General features: G+C 31.3%; 1 protein-coding gene across 7 annotated transcripts in view; it reads left to right on the forward strand.

The window, feature by feature from the left end:
* Nucleotides 1-22,208, forward strand: part of LOC119599687 (proline dehydrogenase 1, mitochondrial) — a 39,164-nt gene extending 16,956 nt beyond the window's left edge. For all 7 annotated transcript variants that reach the window (XM_037949564.1, XM_037949568.1, XM_037949565.1 and 4 more), the window contains exons 4-12: nucleotides 3,567-3,653; nucleotides 6,394-6,575; nucleotides 16,364-16,428; nucleotides 18,133-18,314; nucleotides 18,377-18,551; nucleotides 18,627-18,788; nucleotides 18,850-19,041; nucleotides 19,106-19,283; nucleotides 21,569-22,208. In XM_037949564.1, coding sequence (XP_037805492.1) covers nucleotides 3,567-3,653; nucleotides 6,394-6,575; nucleotides 16,364-16,428; nucleotides 18,133-18,314; nucleotides 18,377-18,551; nucleotides 18,627-18,788; nucleotides 18,850-19,041; nucleotides 19,106-19,283; nucleotides 21,569-21,774 — 1,429 coding nt within the window. In that variant the 3' untranslated portion in view covers nucleotides 21,775-22,208. The remainder of the gene's footprint in view (nucleotides 1-3,566; nucleotides 3,654-6,393; nucleotides 6,576-16,363; nucleotides 16,429-18,132; nucleotides 18,315-18,376; nucleotides 18,552-18,626; nucleotides 18,789-18,849; nucleotides 19,042-19,105; nucleotides 19,284-21,568) is intronic.
* Nucleotides 22,209-22,831: the final 623 nt, after the last annotated feature.

Consider the following 22,831-nt stretch of genomic DNA (forward strand, 5'->3'; position numbering starts at 1 on the left):
TAGACTAGACTATAGACTAGACTATAGAGTAGACTATAGACTAGACTATAGACTAGACTATAGACTAGTCTATAGTCTAGACTATAGACTAGACTATAGACTAGACTATAGACTAGACTATAGACTAGACTATAGACTAGACTATAGACTAGACTATAGACTAGACTATAGACTAGACTATAGACTAGACTATTGACTAGACTATAGACTAGACTATAGACTAGACTATAGACTAGACTATAGACTAGACTATAGACTAGACTATAGACTAGACTATAGACTAGACTATAGACTAGACTATAGACTAGACTATAGACTAGACTATAGACTAGACTATAGACTAGACTATAGACTAGACTATAGACTAGACTATAGACTAGACTATAGACTAGACTATAGACTAGACTATAGACTAGACTATAGACTAGACTATAGACTAGACTATAGACTAGACTATAGACTAGACTAGACTAGACTATAGACTAGACTATAGACTAGACTATAGACTAGACTATAGACTAGACTATAGACTAGACTATAGACTAGACTATAGACTAGACTATAGACTAGACTATAGACTAGACTATAGACTAGACTATAGACTAGACTATAGACTAGACTATAGACTAGACTATAGACTAGACTATAGACTAGACTATAGACTAGACTATAGACTAGACTATAGACTAGACTATAGACTAGACTATAGACTAGACTATAGACTAGACTATATACTAGACTAGACTATAGACTAGACTATAGACTAGACTATAGACTAGACTATAGACTAGACTAGACTAGACTATAGACTAGACTATAGACTAGACTATAGACTAGACTATAGACTAGACTATAGACTAGACTATAGACTAGACTATAGACTAGACTATAGACTAGACTATAGACTAGACTATAGACTAGACTATAGACTAGACTAGACTATAGACTAGACTATAGACTAGACTATAGACTAGACTATAGACTAGACTATAGACTAGACTATAGACTAGACTATAGACTAGACTATAGACTAGACTATGACTAGACTATAGACTAGACTATAGACTAGACTATAGACTAGACTATAGACTAGACTATAGACTAGACTATAGACTAGACTATAGAGTAGACTATAGACTAGACTATAGACTAGACTATAGACTAGACTATAGACTAGACTATAGACTAGACTATAGACTAGACTATAGACTAGACTATAGACTAGACTATAGACTAGACTATAGACTAGACTATAGGCTAGACTATAGACTAGACTATAGACTAGACTATAGACTAGACTATAGGCTAGACTAGACTAGACTATAGACTAGACTATAGACTAGACTATAGACTAGACTATAGGCTAGACTATAGACTAGACTATAGACTAGACTATAGACTAGACTATAGACTAGACTATAGACTAGACTATAGACTAGACTATTGACTAGACTACAGACTAGACTATAGACTAAGACTACTATAGACTAGACTATAGACTAGACTATATAGACTAACTATCGACTAGACTATAGACTAGACTATAGAATAGACTATAGACTAGACTATATAGGACTAGACTATAGACTAGACTATAGACTAGACTATAGACTAGACTATAGACTAGACTATAGACTAGATATAGACTTAGGACTATAGACTAGACTAGACTAGACTATAGACTAAGACTATAGACTAGACTAAGACTAGATATAGACTAGACTATAGACTATAGATAGACTATAGACTAGACTATGACAGACTAAGACTAGACTATAGCCTAGACTAGACTAGCTATAGACTAGACATAGACTAGAGACTAGACTATAGATAGACTATAGACTAGACATAGACGACTAGACTAGATATAGACTAGACTATAGACTAGACTATAGACTAGACTTAGACTAGACAGACTATAGATAGATAGACTAGACTATAGACTAGACTATAGACTAGACTATAGACTAGACTACAGACTAGACTACTAGATAGACTACTAGACTAGACTATAGACTAGATAGACTATGACTAGACTTATAGACTAGACTATAGACTAGACTACAGACTAGACTATAGACTAGACTATAGACTAGACTATAGACTAGACTATAGACTAGACTAACTATGAACTAGTCTATATTTAAGACTATAGTTAAGACTACACTATAGTCAAGACTGAAGGCTAGATTATAGTATAGACTAAAGACTAGGCTAAAGAATACAGACTTGACTGTAGTCCAAACTATATAACAGACTTTTATATAAATTATTATAGACCAGTTAGATACAGGCTGCAGTTCATAGACCAGACTACCGCTATTTTTAAAATATTTTCGATAAATTTCTCTATTTTTATATAATTTTCGATTCGAGCTAGAGTACGAATCGTATAATTTAATTAATTTATTTTGTAGTTATAGTTTTGTTCAAAATAACAATAGATTGTTCTAGTAAATACGATACTATTTATTACATTAATTAACAATTAGATCTTGCCAAATTTTCCATTTCTCATAAATATGATTATGAGATTTGTGAACTTGTTTGCCCTCACAACAACATAAATTGAAATAAATTGGAAGAAAATTGAATTGGTCTACGTGTTCTTTCTTATTCTAACTTTCTTACTACAAATTAATTTTAATCAAAATTTTAAATTATAACTAAACTGTCAAAAATGTATTCGAAATAGCGCACGTCTGTCAAGGACGACTAGGTATTAAATATTATTTAACATCATTATGATTGTGTCAGGTTCAATATAACAATTTAATAATATTTATTTACTACATATGACAATAAAATATATAACATTTCTTTTGTTGTGTGCCACACATGTGATTGTTTATTTTTAAAAAAGTTTTCCACTATTCTATTATTGTACACTCTATTGTCCATTCATATGACACACATATTATCATTTTTAACTTACCGGCTCATAACACACATTTGTGCTAGTGAAAAAACTTAATAATTTAATGATTATAAATTTAATAAAAACATGAATGAAAAACAAACATTTAAATTATTTTTTCTCATTTCCATCAACAAATTATATTTTTTCATTTGCTCGTGCCTGTATGTAGTATGCATGTTGCTACACTCAACAAGAATTGTATTTAAATGTACAAAATGTTAATTACACACATATGTAGATGAAAATATATTTATTTTTTATAAAAAATATAAATTTGATTTTATAATTAACGGAAAGTGTATAAATTTTTAGTTTTTTTTTTTGTGAAATTAGTGATTAATATAAAAATATCAGTGTGTAAATTGATTAAGCAATCAAGAATGACAATGAGATCGGTAATAGCAATGCTTTTACCGAAAAATAGTTTTAGATATAATTCTAGTTATTCAAGAGAATAGATTTTGTTAATTGATTAAGTTTTTTTTTTGAGTGTAGTTACACCTTCATACACGCAACAATAATAACACTTTCTTTACATTTGTATTTGTACATTTGCATGCAACAAAACTAATTACATATAATAACAGTTTTTTGCAATAAAACAAATTTTTACATGATTATAATATATGAATATATAATTTTACAGATTACGCTCCTTTGGTGTTAAGCCAATTTTGGATTATTCCGTAGAAGAAGATCTTTCACAAGAGGAAGCTGAAAAACGTGAAGTCGAGTAAGTATTTATATAATGGATTTTACTTTTGAAATACTTTGTCCTTGGTTGCGGTTCTTCACATATAAGTACTGTTAGTCAATATCGGTGGACAAACCGAGTTGTATTTAAACCTTTTTAGACCTTCTTTCTTTCGACCAATTGAAAGGAGGATTTGTACTACATCTGCTTTTAAGAAATACACCTAGGTCGCTATCAAGGTGGGGAAGTACACAACACGCGTTATACGCGGCAACGCGTTATAGGGGTGAAATAGTGTATTATCATTCAACAAGTTACACACTGTAGTTTGTAACGCGTCTGCTCGGAAAGTTCAGCAACTCTCAACTTTTGACGCGTTGGCAACTGATCAGGGTTGTATTTTGTTTTATGTATAATAAGAATAAACTAAAATGAAACAAATTTCAACAACACTGAAAGAAAAATATTAAAATAATAAACAAAAACTTAAAATGTTGATTTTTAAAACAGTAATAGTCTTAAAAACATTAAAAGAAAGATCAAAACGACGCGTGATGTGTGACTTGCAGCTTGTAAAGCGCGAAAAGTTTGAAAAGCATAAAACGCGTTGCCGCCTCAACTCGTGTTGTGTACTTACACCTTCAGTACTATTGTGCGCTACTTTAGATGAAAAATGTTAGTGGGAAAAACCTTATGAAGGTATTATCGTGCGATCTTCAGAAACTGGGTTTCCTGGATTAAGTTTCTTAGAATTTTCCAATTAGTGTTTAATATCTGAAATAACATCGATCCCAAGATTTTTGGATCTAAATTCTACGAAAGCTTGGCAAGTGTTCCCAAGTTCCACGTTCTACATTCGTCTGAATCCAATCGTTCAATATTATATATTGGTCCCATAATATTATGTGTACACTCCTAATACGAACTATCACACTAACGTCGGACTTGATCATTCCGAGTGAACAAATTCATTCAACACGGATTTCACTGATTGATCATTTACATAAACCATGATAAATAGCCTCCTAAGGACCCTAACCGAGAAAGGTTTTATACCTGTCTGTTATGCAGACGATGTCGTAATAGTTCTAAGAGGCTCTAAACATGCCCTTGAGCTGGGCTCAACCTAGAGGCCTCAATGTTAACCCGGCGATGACGGAAATATGTCTTTTCACAATAAAGACAATAATTTCTGCGTATATTGAACCCTGTTTCCTGGGCAAAAATGGGCCTTAGTCCTACTATGACACATTGGCTTTATAAAAGTGTAATTAGACCAATTCTAAGTGGACTGCTGGTGGACTGCTTTGGACAAAAAGTGTAATATTAAACTACTACAAGTAGTTCAGCGTACGCACTACGTCAACCAAGGCTCTGGAAACAGTGCTAGATATTCCACCCATTGAAATATATATAATATATGAGGTGGCACTTACAGCCGAACGGCTCATGGCTCCATAACTTTAGGTGAACTGGCGAAAAGCGGTTATAGGACACGTCATCAACGAATACTGGACACATTGGAAGGCTATACACAATCATCGGACGTGCCCGATGGCATACCAGAGACAAAATATGTTGGAAAGTTTGAAACGCTGATCCCAGATACAATGTCTTGGTCAAGCGGAACTTTAGAGCAAATACCAGTAGGAATCCGTTGCTAGACCACGGATAGTTCTAAATTGGGAGATAAAGAGGGCCGGGGGATTTATATTGAAGACCCAGAAACAGAAATATACCACAACACTAGCTTCCATTCAGAAGTCCAAGCAATAACGGAATGCGTAAATTGGATTAGACTAAATATGGCGCCCACATAGCTTAACATATTTACCGACAGCCCGAAGGAAATTAGGATACTGGTTTGTAAAAAAGCTCTAATTGAATACTCTCCCAGGGTACCAGGCCACTCCTGAGTAGACGGCAATGAAAAAGCGAATGTTATAACTTTAAAGGGAAGGGAGCTTGAAGTAGTTAACCTGACGAACGAAAAACCATTTTAGGCAACGAGACTTAAAATTTTGGGTGCGAGAAACCCATAAAGTCTCCTTTAATAATGAAACGGTGGGTAGAACCCAAAGATCCTATGGGGTGACCCTAACGAGAGCAGGACGAGAAGAGTTCTCAAAATGAAAAAGTCTGATCTTAGTATGATGGAGAGAGAGAAAACAGTGAAACTCTGGAGCACTTTCTTTGCCATTGTCAGGCTTTCGCAGAAATTAGATCCAAATATCTTCGGAGTGATATTATTCCGGATATAACATCGGCGAAAGTCGGCGACATTTGAAAATATTTTAGATTCACTTTGGTTTTTACCATTTTCTTGTTTTTTTGTAATGTTGGCAACCATTGCAAAGGTCTTTCTTTCCAAATTGAATCGCGTGGCAATATACCAAAAGGTCCGCGATGAGGTTTAATAGTTTTAAGACGAACTAGACATGTCGGTTTGAACGTGCCTCTGTCTGGACCTAGAATCAGAAATGTTTGATATTGACATAAAGAGGAAAAAATTCTCAATCAGAAAAATAGAACAAAGTATCTGTACGTCCACTATTTTGGATAATGCAGTGGGAAACTATGTTTAAAGAACTTGGTATTCGTTTACTAGCATTTAGCGATTTTCAAGGCGAAAATTCTGCTGATTGTATTAAATAAATTAATATGTATCATTGTACATGAGCGCCCTTAAGATATCAAAGGACTTGATAAATACTCTATTCCCTCTTTTCAGAATATAAAAATTTTCAATATCTAATAACATTTTATATGTTTTTTACAGATCTTCTGTCTCCAGTGCTGGCGATGTTGATGAAGATGGTAGCATGCCCCAGTATCATGTCGATAAGTCATTTGCCGATCGCCGTTATAAGGTTAACAGTGCTAGAACTTATTTCTACTTGAACGAAGCTACTTGTGAACGTAATATGGAAACATTCATTAAATGTTTGGAAGCTGTTTCAGGTAAAATATTTCTTATAATTTGGCATTATTTTATTAACAGTTTTGTTCAAGTTTTTTTATATAGGAATTTTAAAAACTGTTTGTTTATTTGAATAATGCATGCATCAATTGTTTATTTTTAATAATTATATTTGAATTTGTTTCTTAATTATTTGAAATTTTTTTTTTTACGAAAAACAAATGTTTAAAAATCTTGTGCAGTTTATATATTTTGTTAAATTTTCTTATTAAGTCGTTTCCTGTTTTAGAAACACAAACATTTTAATTAGCTTACAATTATAAATTATAAATCTTAATTTTGTATTTTTGTGTGTTTTAGGTACACAGGTAGCACTATGTTAACGCGTTAGTTATACGAATTATTAAATGTGAGAATATTTGAAACAAAACAGAGAGTTTCCTTATGCGATCTTTCTTGGGTTATTGTTAATAAATAATGGTTCTCATTAGCTTTGTTACATATATAATAGGAACTTTAATTTCTACGATCTTACCCTTTTCTGAGTGTAGTGGTTTGTTCTATTCCTGATAATAAATATGAAAAGGGAGCCTCAAGTTATGTATAATAAGTATTATTATCCCGGGAACCTAAATAAGTAATGCAAACAATCCCCTGATTCCGTTTATATTGAAGGTGGGGATTTGAACTACTAAAGGCTCAGTTAGTTTCTACGATCCGATCCGTAATGAATCAGCTGCTCGCTGTTGGCTTTAGATTGACCTTGAGATTGCCGTTGCTTTTTTGTATGAAAAACACGAAGCAGCAAATTCGTCACGGAACGGAACGTAAAAACTAATTCAGCTTAAAAACTTATAATTGAAAAACATGTGTAAATTATAAAAACAATGTATTTGAATGTCATCTGTATAATAAACTTATTTAAATACTGACCAATTTATTTACAATCATGTACAGTTTTTAATGATTTTTTAACAGGTGTTTTTTTTTACAAAATTTCTTAAAAACAAGATTTATTTTATTCAATTTAAAAATGTTTCAATTATTTAATGACAGATGTTAATCTTAAATTTAAACGAAATATAATAGAAAATTTCCTCTACTTTCGAACACATAAAATGATTAACAAATCTTTTAACCCTGTAAAGTATATATAGGGTTTTTCAGTAACAATAACCGTTTTCAAATAAAACACTTTGTATGAAAACCATAACAAAGATGGAAACAGCTGTTTCACTTTTTTTGTGACTTGCGACTTGCTCGTTTTTTGAATCATATCAAAAAATAGAGTCATACGACTGTAAAATTTTGCATTCGTATTTTCTCTCAATGTGTGATGGTTTCATTACATATTGCGTTTGGACGATCCCATCCGTACTCTTCTACACAAAATTTTGACAGATCATAGTACTTGTGTACTCGTGTAAAGTGGACTTACTTTGACTGTGAGGTTGCCGTTGACTTTTTGTTTGAAAAGCACGAATCAGCTGATCCATCACGGAACGGAACGTAGAAACTAACAGAGCCTTTATGTGCGAAATGTTGTTAGATCTGTTAATGTACTGACAATAAAAAATTCTTAGTAACTGGTAAGACACGGTTCACATACAGCATCTTTTATTAAATGGAAGAGAATAAAGAAGAATATTTCTATCTCCTTCTCTTTCCCGCAAATTGTTTTGCCCTGTGTAAACCGCGTCTAAATTGTAAGTTTAGACTACTGTAAGGAAACTTTACAATTTCATTGCCAGACAATATTTTTATTATAAAAAATTTAATTTCTCAGTGCCAGTTCACATAGGGAAACTTTTTATTTTGTGTATGAGAGAAAGAGATGGTTGTTTTTTCTTACTCTTTCTCTCACACAAAATCAAAAATTTTCCCAAAAAAAGTTTGCCTGTGTGATCAAACACTCACTGTTGTCAGATTCTACCGGTCCACACTAGGAAACTTTTTTTGGTAAACGTTTGATTTTGCGTGAGAGAGAAAGAGAAAAAATATCATTCATCTCTCTCGCGGTACGGAGTTTCTCGTACTCGGAAACTTGTTTTATTTTGTTATTCTTCTCATTCGTACAACAACAAATCAATGCAATTAATACGTAGTTTCTCAAACAAAAGTTTCTATGTGTGGACATTAAGGAAATTTCAACTGAGAATTAAGAAAAAGTTTCTCAACAAAAGTTTCCTAGTGTGGACCAGGTCATTGTTGTATTGCAAAAGTTGCCAGATCCTTTTTATCTGCTTATGTTCTTTTAATGCTCAGTGTTGCATTTAGAAATAATTTATCTGTCAATGGTCGCATTAAACCAAATTGTTACTTTATTCGAAAACTATATTTGGATTTATTGCTAAACTACTAAAATGGTCTGTCCCTTACGTATACGTTTTTGGGTTAATTTAGTCATCACGCCCACTATTTGTAACCCGCTAATTATTATAATAATAACATATTACGGTAAAAATGTCATTTTAAGATAATATATTAACATGACCCATAATTTTTGGCAATAAAAAAGTAATTTTCAAGTGAAACGCCACACCCACTATACATATATTCCGCCCATTAATATTTCTATTACTAAAGATGTAGACAAAATGGTTGAATACGGTTGTACAAATCTTTATTTAACAGTTAAACATTTAGAAATATTCAATAGCTAGTTATTTTTGTGCGAAATACCACGCCCACTATTTTAATACCGCCCATTTTCATGTAAAATGGAAATGATGCCACGCCCACTATTCAGATTCCGCTAATTGTTTTATTACTAATATATAGATTAGTAATTAATTATTTAATTATTTTGTATTGTTTTGATACCGTCAGTTCAATTCTAACTTAAATTCGGAATAGAATTTGTATTTTCATGTAGTTAAAAGCGTTTTGAGATTTGTTCGAAAGTTTTATCTAAATTAAGTTCCATATAGAAGCTTGTTATGATTTTGACTATTAAATTATTGAAATTTTGTTTACTCCTTTATTATTGGTTTTAAAGTCAAATAAAACATTAAAATTTGTTTAGATTTAAACTTAAGTATTCTTAATGCATTCAATATTTGTTTATTGTTTATAAAAATCAAAAAAAGAAATCTTTTACTCTAAAATTTAAAATAAACTTATTTGTTATAAAACAAATCATTAAACATAAATAAAATTTCAAAAACACAACGCATATTTTTCTATATAAAAAACTAAAATCTATTATTTGCTAATTTCAAAATTTTTGCAAAACAAAACAAAGCAAATATTTATAATTTATCTAAAATCTTTTTTTTATATTTTATTTATTTTGTCTATTTCTTTGTTTCAGTTTTCATGCGAAAATGAAACTGAATTAGATGTTTTTACGAGTTTGAATATTTATTATGTAGCATTTTTAAACAGATGAATCTTTCTTTAGACGAAAATCATTTGAACATCTTTTTTTTTCTGAAATAAATATACAACGACATTTTGTTAAATATGTACCAAAAATAAATAAAAAACGTGTGGAAACATTGCCAAGAAAATTAACGTTAAAATAGTACATATATTTTCAATGTATTTGAAAATATTTTAACAATATTGTGTTTTTTCTTTCAATACGATTTCGGTTCATATAATTGTTGGATAAATTTGTCTAAGAAAAATGTTCTTACGAAATTTATACTATAAAATATTAAACGAATAACTAAGTATATTGTATAAGATAAAAAAAGGAAAATAAATTAAGTAGAAAACAAAAACAAATTTAAGCAGATGCTTTTTGTCACACGATTTTTCAAATCGGCTGACGAAAATCGTAGGTCTTCATCTTTTTTCTTTCAATTTAAAAGTACAGACACACATATTTATAGTATTTTTATATAAACTTATTTAAACAACAACTACAGTAGTTGGTTAAATAAATGAAGACTTTTAAGTTTAATTTTTTTTGTAATCATACAAAATCAAATTTTATTCTTAAATAAAAATCCTCCTATCACAAATTTTTTGCAGTGTAAACAATTGACAGCTGTTACAAACACAATCAACTATTGTGAATAAATAGTTTTCGTATCATTCATGATAGCAAATGTTTACAAAAAAGCTATTCACATTATTTAAAGAACACTATGCCATTCCTTGGGAATGTTCTTTTTATTCCTTAACTTAATTCTATTAAAATACATTTGACCACATCTGTGAGACAGAAACCATAAATTTAGTCTCATTTAAATTTATCTGTTTTATTTATTAACCAAAAATGTTTTATTACACATTTGTTTTATTTGCATTACTAATTTTTTTGTCTACATTTAACAACAATTTAATCAATTGAATATATACAGGGTGTTATAAGTCTGGTAGTATTTAATAAGGTCTAACAACTGGTTTGTTATAATACAGTGGGTGAAATCATAAGATAAATAGACAAAATTATTAAGATAATTTCATAATTCACAGTGTCGGCTACGATATCTACACAGAGGGAAAAAGAAATATACACGCCCGGTACCAAATCAAACTGCTTGAAATTTTTCAATACCATCCGTTGTCAAAGTATATACATACGTACGACAACACTATGTAATGTTGACAACATTGCAACAATTCGTTGTCGAAATCTATATTTTATACACATCCGTTATCTAAATATTAACAAACGTGGTAAGCTCACAATTGACAAACGAATTGTTGCAATGTTGACAACGTTGCTTTGTCAACATTACATAGTGTTGTCGTATGTATGTATATACTTTGACAACGGATGTTATTGAATAATTATAAACTCTTTGTTGTCAATTTGGTACCAGGCGTGTATATTTCCTTTTCCCTCTGTGTAGATGCTTTAACTTGTGTCCAGTTGAGCTCCTTTTTTACAGACTTAATTTGATTCGTTAAACATATATTTCATGATCCATCTAAATCGAACTGCTTGTAGACTTACCTATTATTATTTGATGCTTTCCTCAGCATGTGTCCAATGCACAAGGCGATCTTCTCAATTAGTATTTGTTTGCACTTTTTGGGGCTACAAGCTTCCTTAACATGGTTAAACAGATGCTTTTTCAAGACACTCCACTAAAGGTCCGACTAACCTTCCCCATCTTGTGGTTGTGATTGGAATCCGACATTACCTTTAGTCTGTCGGGACTATAAACTGTTGGTGTCAAATGCATCCTTAGCCTTTCCTTAGAATGATTTGATCTGGGGTCGAACCTTATTTAGTACCACGAGAACTGGTAGCCCGTAGGGCGAGAAGAGAATGTTGGTAAAATGGTGAAATCTATATTTCTGGATGAATTCTGTGCTGTTGTCATAAAGACAACAGATACCCCTAACAGAAATGACTGTGGTGCTAAGCGTTGAAAGTGGGTTGGTTTCAAATAGATAAGATACAGAATGAATGAAAAGGTATAGGGGCCTCGTCCACCCGTATACCTTTAATAAATATGTTGGATGTTTTTGTCAATGTAGGTGTCAGATAAATGAGAAGTGTGCTAAGTTGAAGTGTGATGGATGTAAGCTGAAGGGTGATTTCCCTTCCTTATCAAGATACATATGTTACAGGGTTTACTTTGTTTTTAACAGACTTACCACAGTGTGTTCTCTGTGGGTAAGATCTCATCTCGGAAGTTAAGCAACCGGGAAGCAATGGTCGGCGATTAGATAGCTCAAGTACTCGAGCAAAGCGATTCTACATGGACCGGCAGAACGATGTGCAAAAATTGCCAAAGTGCAAGGCACACAAAGAAGCGATGTTAAGTCTGTTAAATCTCACCCTGTGGATGTGAAAGTACCACCGTGAAATACGCCGTTTGGCCGAAAAAAGTTAAATATTAGAAACATGATTTCCATTTATTTTAAAAGTTATTGAGAACCATTATTTAGGACTCTGTTACCTTTAAGGATTTAATGCTAAGACTTCGAGTCACAAATCGTATATTTCTTTTAGATTTTTAAAAAATAGGTCTAAAATTTAAAGTTTTTGTACTTGATGTAAAATAGAATTTCCGGAATATTTCTTGATTAAATACAAGTCCAATGTTACACCAGATAAAAGGAGTACTGAAGTTTGTAAAAATCTAAAATTAGAAACTGTAATTAATTAATTACTTGAGATATAATTAAAGTTAAACTGTGATTTGTTAAACTCTTTTTATAGTAAGCGATTAGTTAAATATGATTCATATTTAGAAATAGTATTTTAATTTTAACTAATCACAATAGTTAAAACCGATTTTTAGATATTATACAATAGTTTAAACCATGATTAGTTAAACACGCAACGTTTTGTTTTTTTGTATTCAAACAAATCTGTTTTTCTAATTTAATTTATTATTAACCCAAAATTATTTACATTTTAACTAATTTATTTTTATTGTTATTATTTTTTTATATATATTTCAACAAATATTAAAACTCAATTGGCACAATTACTAATCATTAACAATCATCATGAAATTAACCCAACGAATGTTGCATCTCCCATTTACCTGATCTAATCCAACGTATGAAACAACAATTTCGCCTGAAAAATATTGTGAATTGAAATTAAATGCAAACGAAAAACCATTGAAACCCAACAATTTCAAAATCAATTTAATCTCTTTAATGTGTATGTGTGTGCTGGGCTATTGTGGGTGTGTGTAAACTGAATATACTAAACCCCTTTTCCCGGCGCCACCTGTGAACAAACTCTCGTTGCTGGTCGTCTCAAATGCAATTAATATTAATTTGATCTACGTCATCAAAATGTTCAATTTATTAAATTACCCAACTGCAACGAAACGAATCCAAAAACCAATCCTTCTCTATTACATTTATTTTTTACTTTTCTTTATTGTTTTTTTTTATTTATACAATATTTATTTTTAAATTTATTTTTTTTTAAATTATTTATTACTAATACTATAACTCCTACACTTTTGCTATAAATGTGCATAAAATGAAAAAAAGTCGACGATGAAAAGTATTTCCCTCGACGCATAGCAGAGGGTAAGCTTACAAACAAACTAACCTATCAACTAACAATCCAATCTTAATCCATTTTAATTTCTATTAGTGGTTACTAAATGTTGTTTTATGTTCATTTGTTGTTGTTTTACAACAAGCAGAGATGTAAAAGAATTAAATCCGTATATAATAATATACATAGTTAAATATGTCATTACAATAGTTTTGAAACACTCTTTCGCTATAAAAATATTGATCGTAGACAACTCTATGTTTTGTCTAAAGTCTTGGGTTAAGACTTCAGAATTGAAATTAATTAAACACATTTTTGACTGGCAGGAAGTTCAGCGCCCTAAAGGTTTTACAGGATTGTTCAGAATCTTATGCTAAAGAATGTGGAACTAGAGCTTAAAAATGACCCTTCGAGAATTAGAATGCAAAAAGTATTAAGTAGAAAATACAAAGAAGTTGTAGAACTATGAATATGATGGGGAACAAGAGAAAGAGATGGGACACAAAACGATCATTCCAAAGTCTGTTTTAGTTCCGTATAAAGGGCAGAACGGGGAACTATCGTTTCTTCTTTATCCTCCATATGAAAACTCCTACAGCAATCGTTAAAATTTTACAAAATTATCTAATCCAATTAAGATAATAAGACCAAATAAAACGATCATTCCAAAGTCTGTTTTCGTTCCGTATAAAGAGTAGAACGGTGAGCTATCGTGTCCTCTGTTTCTTAATTAAAGAAACTCTTACAGGAAGTATTACATCGAAGGGTTCCAAGTTTACAGTAGCTAGCTATATATCTACCTTCTATCTGAGAATGATGCAGAGCCAAAAGATATGAGACCATTCTAGACCATAGAACTCTAGGGATCGTGTAAATATGCTCAAGTGATTTGTTCATCATCATCAAACTTCAAGGAGTTAAGATAACTTCCTTTCGACTAATGTTTCCGGAATTGCTTTTAATTCTAGTATAACCATTTGAACAGAAGTTCCATTTGTCAAAACCATATCAAACTTGAAGAAGATGGGAGAAGTTCCTGTCGAAGAATGGTTCCAGAATACAATAATAGACTTCTATAATCATAGTATGATCATAGTTTTGATTAGGTTGTCTACTAAAGTCACTAGTGGAATATAGATCAACTTAAATCATCTGTTCAAGTAAACATACTGCAAGCTCAGTTTCAGAACATTATACTGGTGATTAATGGCCACTACAATCTTGGTCTTAATGCTGAAAGCTTTCGCGCGATTGACTGTGTTTGACAAATTAGTGAATAAAAGTTTAAAGGATTTAAATAACAAGTTCCAGGTGGCTTATTGATATCTCCAAATTGACTGATACTATGGTTTCCTGTTGAAACCAATATACATATAAGTTGTAAAAATAGCGCTTCAGTAGATTTTGTTCTAATAGTATCTGTAATGAGAATAGCGGTTGATCTTATAACTTTTTTAAAAAATAGCCGGCACGAAGACTTGTCATAGTTTTAGTAGTTCTCGGGAGTACATTTAAAACTCTTGATAATTTTCTATTAAGAATAACGTTAAGGTGTTTAAAACTATATTAAAGCAATGACATCTAACCATTTAGACAAAATGGAAGGAGTTAAAAATTCTTATAATATCCAAAGAATAGCACAAGTTCCATTTTTTCAGAATTTCCACTCAGGCCTGGGATCGAATTAACGCATACGTGATCGAATAGGCATTCGTATCGAAATTAAGATAAAATGTACTTAATTTCTTGTTCGATATCGAATGTTAACATCTTAAAAAGAAAAATTACAATAATTTTTACTCGATCTGTTAACAGAATTATTGTTTCAAGAGCTTAAGATCTTAAAGGCTTATGTCTTAAAGAAATTTGACTTTGAGAACAAAATTTGCGAGCAGAGTTTTAATAAATCTAATATTTTTATACTTTAAATAAACAAGTATTGAATTGAAAATTATGAAAACAATTTTAAGAATTGATTCTTTTGCATCTCTGTTTTGTACTAAGTAGTTGTATTTTGATTGTAGTAAAAGGTTTCTGTAGTTGTTTCTATTCTGTTTATATGTAAATAAAAGTAAATAATATAAGTTAAATATATAAAACGGAACATTTATACATACAAACATACATACATGTACTATATACAATCATGATTCCATACTTACATATATACATACATAATTCAATTTATGTTTTGAATTGAAGTTTTTGGTAGATTATCAAAAACAAATATTTATCAAAATTTGTTGATATCTGAACAAAATCAGAAGCAAATCCCAATTTTCAAATTCTTATTCCAAATTTTCAATCTTTAAATTCACAAAATCATAATTTTTAAATTAAATTTAATAAAAAAAATTGCAATACATTTAGTGTTAGATGTGACACTTGAAATAAAATACGCAGTTAAGAAAAATCTTTTGTCTTGTGTATATCATAAAAAAAAATCTCATTATTATAAATGTCTTAAAAAATAAATACAAAAAAGAACAGTACTCGTTAACCAATAGATGACACTGATCTAAGTATCTGTCATCATTATATTTCATTAATGGCCAATGTCCAAGAAAAGTGTACGACCTTGACCTATGTACTTATATTAGAAATATTGTGGGCTTTCTAATAATTTATAATGTATGCACTCACAGACTGTCAAGCAAACATTTGTGGAGGCTACCAATTGCTCTCTCATTTGTGTACATTATTATTCATTAAGAATATTTCATAATACATACATTCATAAACAATACGTTTAAACATTTTAAAGAATTTATAATTTTTGAAAAATGCTTTATGATTGTTTGTTGTTGCAGCATAATTACTTTAAAATATTGTTTATTTTGTAATTATCCTTGAAATTTACTTTATATGTTTTATATTTTTTTAATTCTATTTTAGGCGCAACCTTTGGTACTGGTATTACAGCTATTAAATTAACCGCCCTGGGTCGTCCTCAACTTTTGGTATGTTGCATTTTATTTATATGTATTTTGTTTTTGTTGTAGATTGTATTTTTATATAGAAAAATTAGAAAGTAAAGTCCATTTAATAGCCCTCAGTGCTCGTGACGGCTATAATATTCCTCCCAAGATACTCCCTAAATACTCTCTAAATGAGATTGCGAGACATTCCGAATAGGGACTTTGCTGAATTTCATAACAGCAACAGTAACGGACCTGTGGGAAACCGATAGACCTATTTGTATTCTTGGCGTATATCTGGAATCCACACTCATTGGATCGTGTGACTAAAAGTAGACTAACCTAGATCATCTGTCCCAGTAAACTTAGCGCGTGTAGAGTTTCGCAACATTATAGCGGTGGTTACTGGCCTCTGCCCTTTTGGTCATTATGTAGGGAAATCTCAAAATAAAAGGGCGAAACATTCTGAATAGGGACATTGCTGAATTTCATGACATCAACATAAGTATCTATATGGAAATTGAGTATATTTTGAAACAGTAACGGTCCTGTAGGAAACCGATAGACATATTTGTATTCTTGGCGTAGATCTTGAATTCACTCTCATTGGATCATGTGGCTGAAACTATACCAACCTAGATCATCTGTCCCAGGAAACATCGTGAGAGCTGAGTTTTGCAACATTGTATTGGTCAGCCTTTTGGTCTTTATCCCTTGCTTTTTGATCAAATATCCCTTGACTTCTGCGTTCGTGCAACTGACTTTCTTTGATAGGATGTTGTTTTTGTAACAGGTTGGCTGTAAATGGATGTTCTTCCCTGAAAATATTCAATAAGATTAATTATTATTATCATGAGATAATAATATATATATCATGAGATGTTATTGGAAGCTGGAGAAATTGTGTCACTTCACTCGGTCTTAGACATATGTAGGTCTATGGGAGTAAAGTTAGTGGTCCTATGCTGACAATTTAATAGGTGCACTGTGTCATGAGGGCTTTGAAGACAGGCAGGGCATCGGTTAAGGGGGTCTGGAACAATTCGTTCTTGGTAGCAGTTGAGAATACTGCTCCTACCAGGTCTTAACTGAATTAGTGTGGAACGAGTTTGCCTATGTAATTGCCTCTCAATATCCGAAATCGCGGGTGGTTTAAGACTTTATTGCACTTGTAGCCATTAATGGCTTCTGTAACCGCCGTTTGGTACAATGCCTTCTGCGCGTTTATTATCGACAATCTGTCGACCTCAGATGGGATGACGTCCTGGATGTCTGTAATATAACACCGAAAGTCTGACCGAATGTTTTCACCGTTTCCAAACGGTTGCCAACCTTGCCTTTTTCGTATGTGTGGTGAAAATTTCCAATTGATCAGGAAATATAATTTATTTTCATATTCTTAAAAATAATATCGTTATCCAATAGAACAGAATGAGCGAAGTACCAAACAATTTAAATTAGACAAAATGCTAACCTCTTACCTCTTCAATTAATCCTGTCATATGTTCATTCAAAAGTTCTATTTTAAGACAATTCGTATAATTTATTTTTAGATATTATTAAAAGTCATTGCACTTATGAGAAACTCCCACTCGCTCTCTTTACTTTCTTTAATTTATTTAATTATATAATAGTTCAACAGAATTTCTTTGCGTGTATGAAAACTTGTGTATTTTGTAATTATACTTTTATATGTCGTAGTCTTACATCATATCCTTTATTTTTTTATTATCACTATTATTACAGTTACAACTTTCTGAAGTCATTATGCGCACACGTAAATATATGGAAGATTTGGTTGGTGGTCAAGGCAATGTTTTAACTCATCACAAGACTATTAAGGATTTGGAAAAATATTATGCTAGTTTGGGCTCTGACAATAAAAATGTTCAAGAATTTCTTAAGAATGTTACCTCCGATAAAGAAGGGTAAATACATATAAAACTATTTCGTAATATAGATTAAAGATATTAATAAATTTTATTTCTAGTATTTTGCATTTGTTCCCCTGGTCTGGTATTGTTGATGAGGATTCACAATTGAGTGATACCTTTAGAGTGCCCGATCCTAAAACAGGTCAAATGCGTCGTTTGATCTCACAAATTCCGCCCAAAGAGGAAGAAATGTTTAGAAATATGATTCGTCGTCTAAATACTATTGTTAAGGTGGGATATAGATTACACTGTAATAAATTTTAGTTTATAAAAAATTGAATTTTATTTTCTGTTATTAATTTAAAGACTGCTGAAGAATTGGATGTCCGTATTATGATTGATGCTGAACAGACTTATTTCCAACCTGCAATCTCCCGCATTACACTCGAAATGATGCGTAAATACAACAAGGACAAGGCCATTGTATTCAATACATACCAATGCTATTTGCGTGAAGCCTATAGAGAGGTAATTTACACTCTCTCTCTCTTAAACAAAATTTTTGTAATAAATTGTGTATCTTTAATAGGTTAACACCGATTTGGAACAAGCTAAACGTCAAAACTTCTATTTCGGTGCTAAGTTGGTACGCGGCGCTTATATGGAACAAGAACGTGCCAGAGCTAGTGCTCTAGGTTATTCTGATCCTGTCAATCCTAGTTATGAGGCTACTACTGAAATGTATCACAAGACTTTAACAGAATGTTTGAGAAGAATTAAGGTATGTTTTTTGTTGGTTTTTTTAAGAAATTGGTTTTGAAAATAGTTTGTTCTTATGATTTTAGATACTCAAAGATAATGGTGAAGATGCTAAAAAGATTGGTATTATGGTGGCTTCCCACAATGAAGACACTGTACGTTATGCCATTGAGAAAATGAAGGAAATCGGTATTTCGCCCGAAGACAAAGTTATTTGCTTCGGTCAACTGTTGGGCATGTGTGATTATATTACTTTCCCCTTAGGTGAGAAAAACTTAAAAGTAGTGTTGTCAATATAACCATAACCCGTCATATCATGTAACAAAAACCGCTAGAAACCTAGATACTATAGACTAAACTATAGACTGGACTAAAGAATAGATTATAGACTAGACTATAGAACAGATCATAGACTAGATTATAGACTAGACTATATACTCGACTATATACTAGAATATAGACAATACTCTAGACTAGACTATAGACTAGACTAAAGACTAGACTATTGACTGGATTATAGACTAGACTAGACTATAGACTAGACTATAGACTAGACTATAGACTAGACTATAGACTAGACTATAGACTAGACTATAGACTAGACTATAGACTAGACTATAGACTAGACTATAGACTAGACTATAGACTAGACTATAGACTAGACTATAGACTAGACTATAGACTAGACTATAGACTAGACTATAGACTAGACTATAGACTAGACTATAGACTAGACTATAGACTAGACTATAGACTAGACTATAGACTAGACTATAGACTAGACTATAGACTAGACTATAGACTAGACTATAGACTAGACTAGACTATAGACTAGACTATAGACTAGACTATAGACTAGACTATAGACTAGACTATAGACTAGACTATAGACTAGACTATAGACCTAGACTATAGACTAGACTATAGACCTAGACTATAGACTAGACTATGACTAGACTATAGACTAGACTATAGACTAGACTTAGACTATAGACTAGACTATAGACTAGACTATAGACTAGACTATAGACTAGACTATAGACTAGACTATAGACTAGACTATAGACTAGACTATAGTAGACTATAGACTAGACTATAAATAGACTATAGACTAACTATAGCCTAGACTATAGACTAGACTAGACTAGACTAGACTATAGACTAGACTATAGACTAGACTATAGACTAGACTATAGACTAGACTATAGACTAGACTATAGACTAGACTATAGACTAGACTATAGACTAGACTATAGACTAGACTATAGACTAGACTATAGACTAGACTATAACTAGACTATAGACTAGACTATAACTAGACTATAGACTAGACTATAGACTAGACTAGAATAGACTAGACTATAGACTAGACTATAGACTAGACTATAGACTAGACTATAGACTAGACTATAGACTAGACTATAGACTAGACTATAGACTAGACTATAGACTAGACTATAGAATAGACTAAGACTAGACTATAACTAGACTATAGACTAGACTATAGACTAGACTATAGACTAGACTATAGACTAGACTATAGAACTAGACCTATAGACTAGACTATAGACTAGACTATAGACTAGACTATAGACTAGACTATAGACTAGACTATAGACTAGACTATAGACTAGACTATAGACTAGACTATAGACTAGACTATAGACTAGACTATAGACTAGACTATAGACTATAGACTAGACTATAGACTAGACTATAGACTAGACTATAGACTAGACTATAAACTAGACTATAGACTAGACTATAGACTAGACTAGACTATAGACTAGACTATAGACTAGACTATAGACTAGACTATAGACTAGACTATAGACTAGACTATAGACTAGACTATAGACTAGACTATAGACTAGACTATAGACTAGACTATAGACTAGACTATAGACTAGACTATAGATTAGACTATAGACTAGACTATAAACTAGACTATAGACTAGACTATAGACTAGACTATAAACTAGACTATAGACTAGACTATAGAATAGACTAGACTATAGACTAGACTATAGACTAGACTATAGTCTAGACTATAGACTAGACTATAGACTAGACTATAGACTAGACTATAGACTAGACTATAGACTAGACTATAGACTAGACTATAGACTAGACTATAGACTAGACTATAGACTAGACTATAGACTAGACAATAGACTAGACTATAGACTAGACTAGACTATAGACTAGACTATAGACTAGACTATAGACTAGACTATAGACTAGACTATGGACTAGACTATAGACTAGACTATAGACTAGACTATAGACTAGACTATAGACTAGACTATAGACTAGACTATAGACTAGACTATAGACTAGACTATAGACTAGACTATAGACTAGACTATAGACTAGACTATAGACTAGACTATAGACTAGACTATAGACTAGACTATAGACTAGACTATAGACTAGACTATAGACTAGACTATAGAAAACTTGATATTTGACGGGAAAACGTGAATTTGGCAACAAAATTTTTAATACGAAATACATTCTAATATATTTTCGGTGTTTTCGTTTTTCAGGTCAAGCTGGTTACTCGGCCTATAAGTATATTCCCTATGGTCCCGTTCAAGAAGTGTTGCCATATCTCTCACGCAGAGCACAAGAAAACAAGGGTGTCCTTAAGAAAATCCAAAAAGAAAAACGTCTTTTAGCTGCCGAATTACGCCGACGACTGTTGCGTGGTCAATTGTTCTACAAACCCAAGGGAAATTATGTACCCATTTAAATTGTTCCCTCTACTTTGGCCACTCTCACACATACACACAAACACACACCCTAAAAATAACACAAAAACTCATAAAAGAAAAAACAAAACACATTTGCATACTTACAGGCGCTACATTTTCAAAAAAAAAAGTAAAGTGGAAACACACATTTTAAAGCAACAATTTTGAAATCTATTAAACAAAAACAATATTTATTAAATTGTATTTTACACAAAATTAAAAAATTTTAAACAGAATTCAAATACTGCTGGATACAGTTAGCTGAAATATTGGTTATTGAACGTCTTCAAATGTTGTCTGTATGTCCATGTGTTTTGAAATGGAAAAAGAAAAATAAAAATTAGAAGAAAGTAGAATAGTTAAAGAATCGAATCAAAACGAATCTAGCATTTTCACTACTCATTAATTTAACAAAGAGAAACAAAAGATCTAATTATAAAAAGTATGTCATGGATTTTTTTAAAGAAAGACTATAAGAAAAAGTGTTTCGAAATGTTGCTGTTAAATTGAAAAACTATTTTGTAAAATTTAATTTAAAAAAATTTTTTGTAAACTGTCAAAAAAAACTAAATGTAATGTAATTGTTTTAAATTTAAAAATTTGTTTTTGTTTCCGAGTCATGTATTGTAATTGTAAACGTTTATCTATTTATTAAGTACATACACACACCCACATACAAACGCCTCCACAGGGATGTTAAAAATAGTAGGGAATTTTTCTTATTTCAATATTTAACATATTGCAAATTCTAATACAAACTACAAACTTTCTATTTCCTTTAGGTTTTCTTTTTTTCTTAAACAAAAACTTTTAAATTTGCCTTTTATTTTAATTTATAAAAGAAATTTTGTAAATTTTTTGTTTTCAACTCTGGTTGTTTTAAAATAGTTTGTATTTATCTTCGTATCCTCGTTGTTTTAGAGAGAGAAAAACAAAAAAATAATTTTACATTTTTTAAAATTCATATTTTAAACTATAACTATTTATGTAAATGTTTGTCTTATATTTTCTTTAATTTACTATTCAGTGTAAAATTGTTTTTGGCCGTTTTTTTGT

This window comes from Lucilia sericata, unplaced genomic scaffold, assembly GCF_015586225.1.
Source record: "Lucilia sericata isolate MDLA Ls3-8-SP2 unplaced genomic scaffold, ASM1558622v1 Contig000084F_arrow, whole genome shotgun sequence".
Lineage (NCBI taxonomy): Eukaryota > Metazoa > Arthropoda > Insecta > Diptera > Calliphoridae > Lucilia > Lucilia sericata.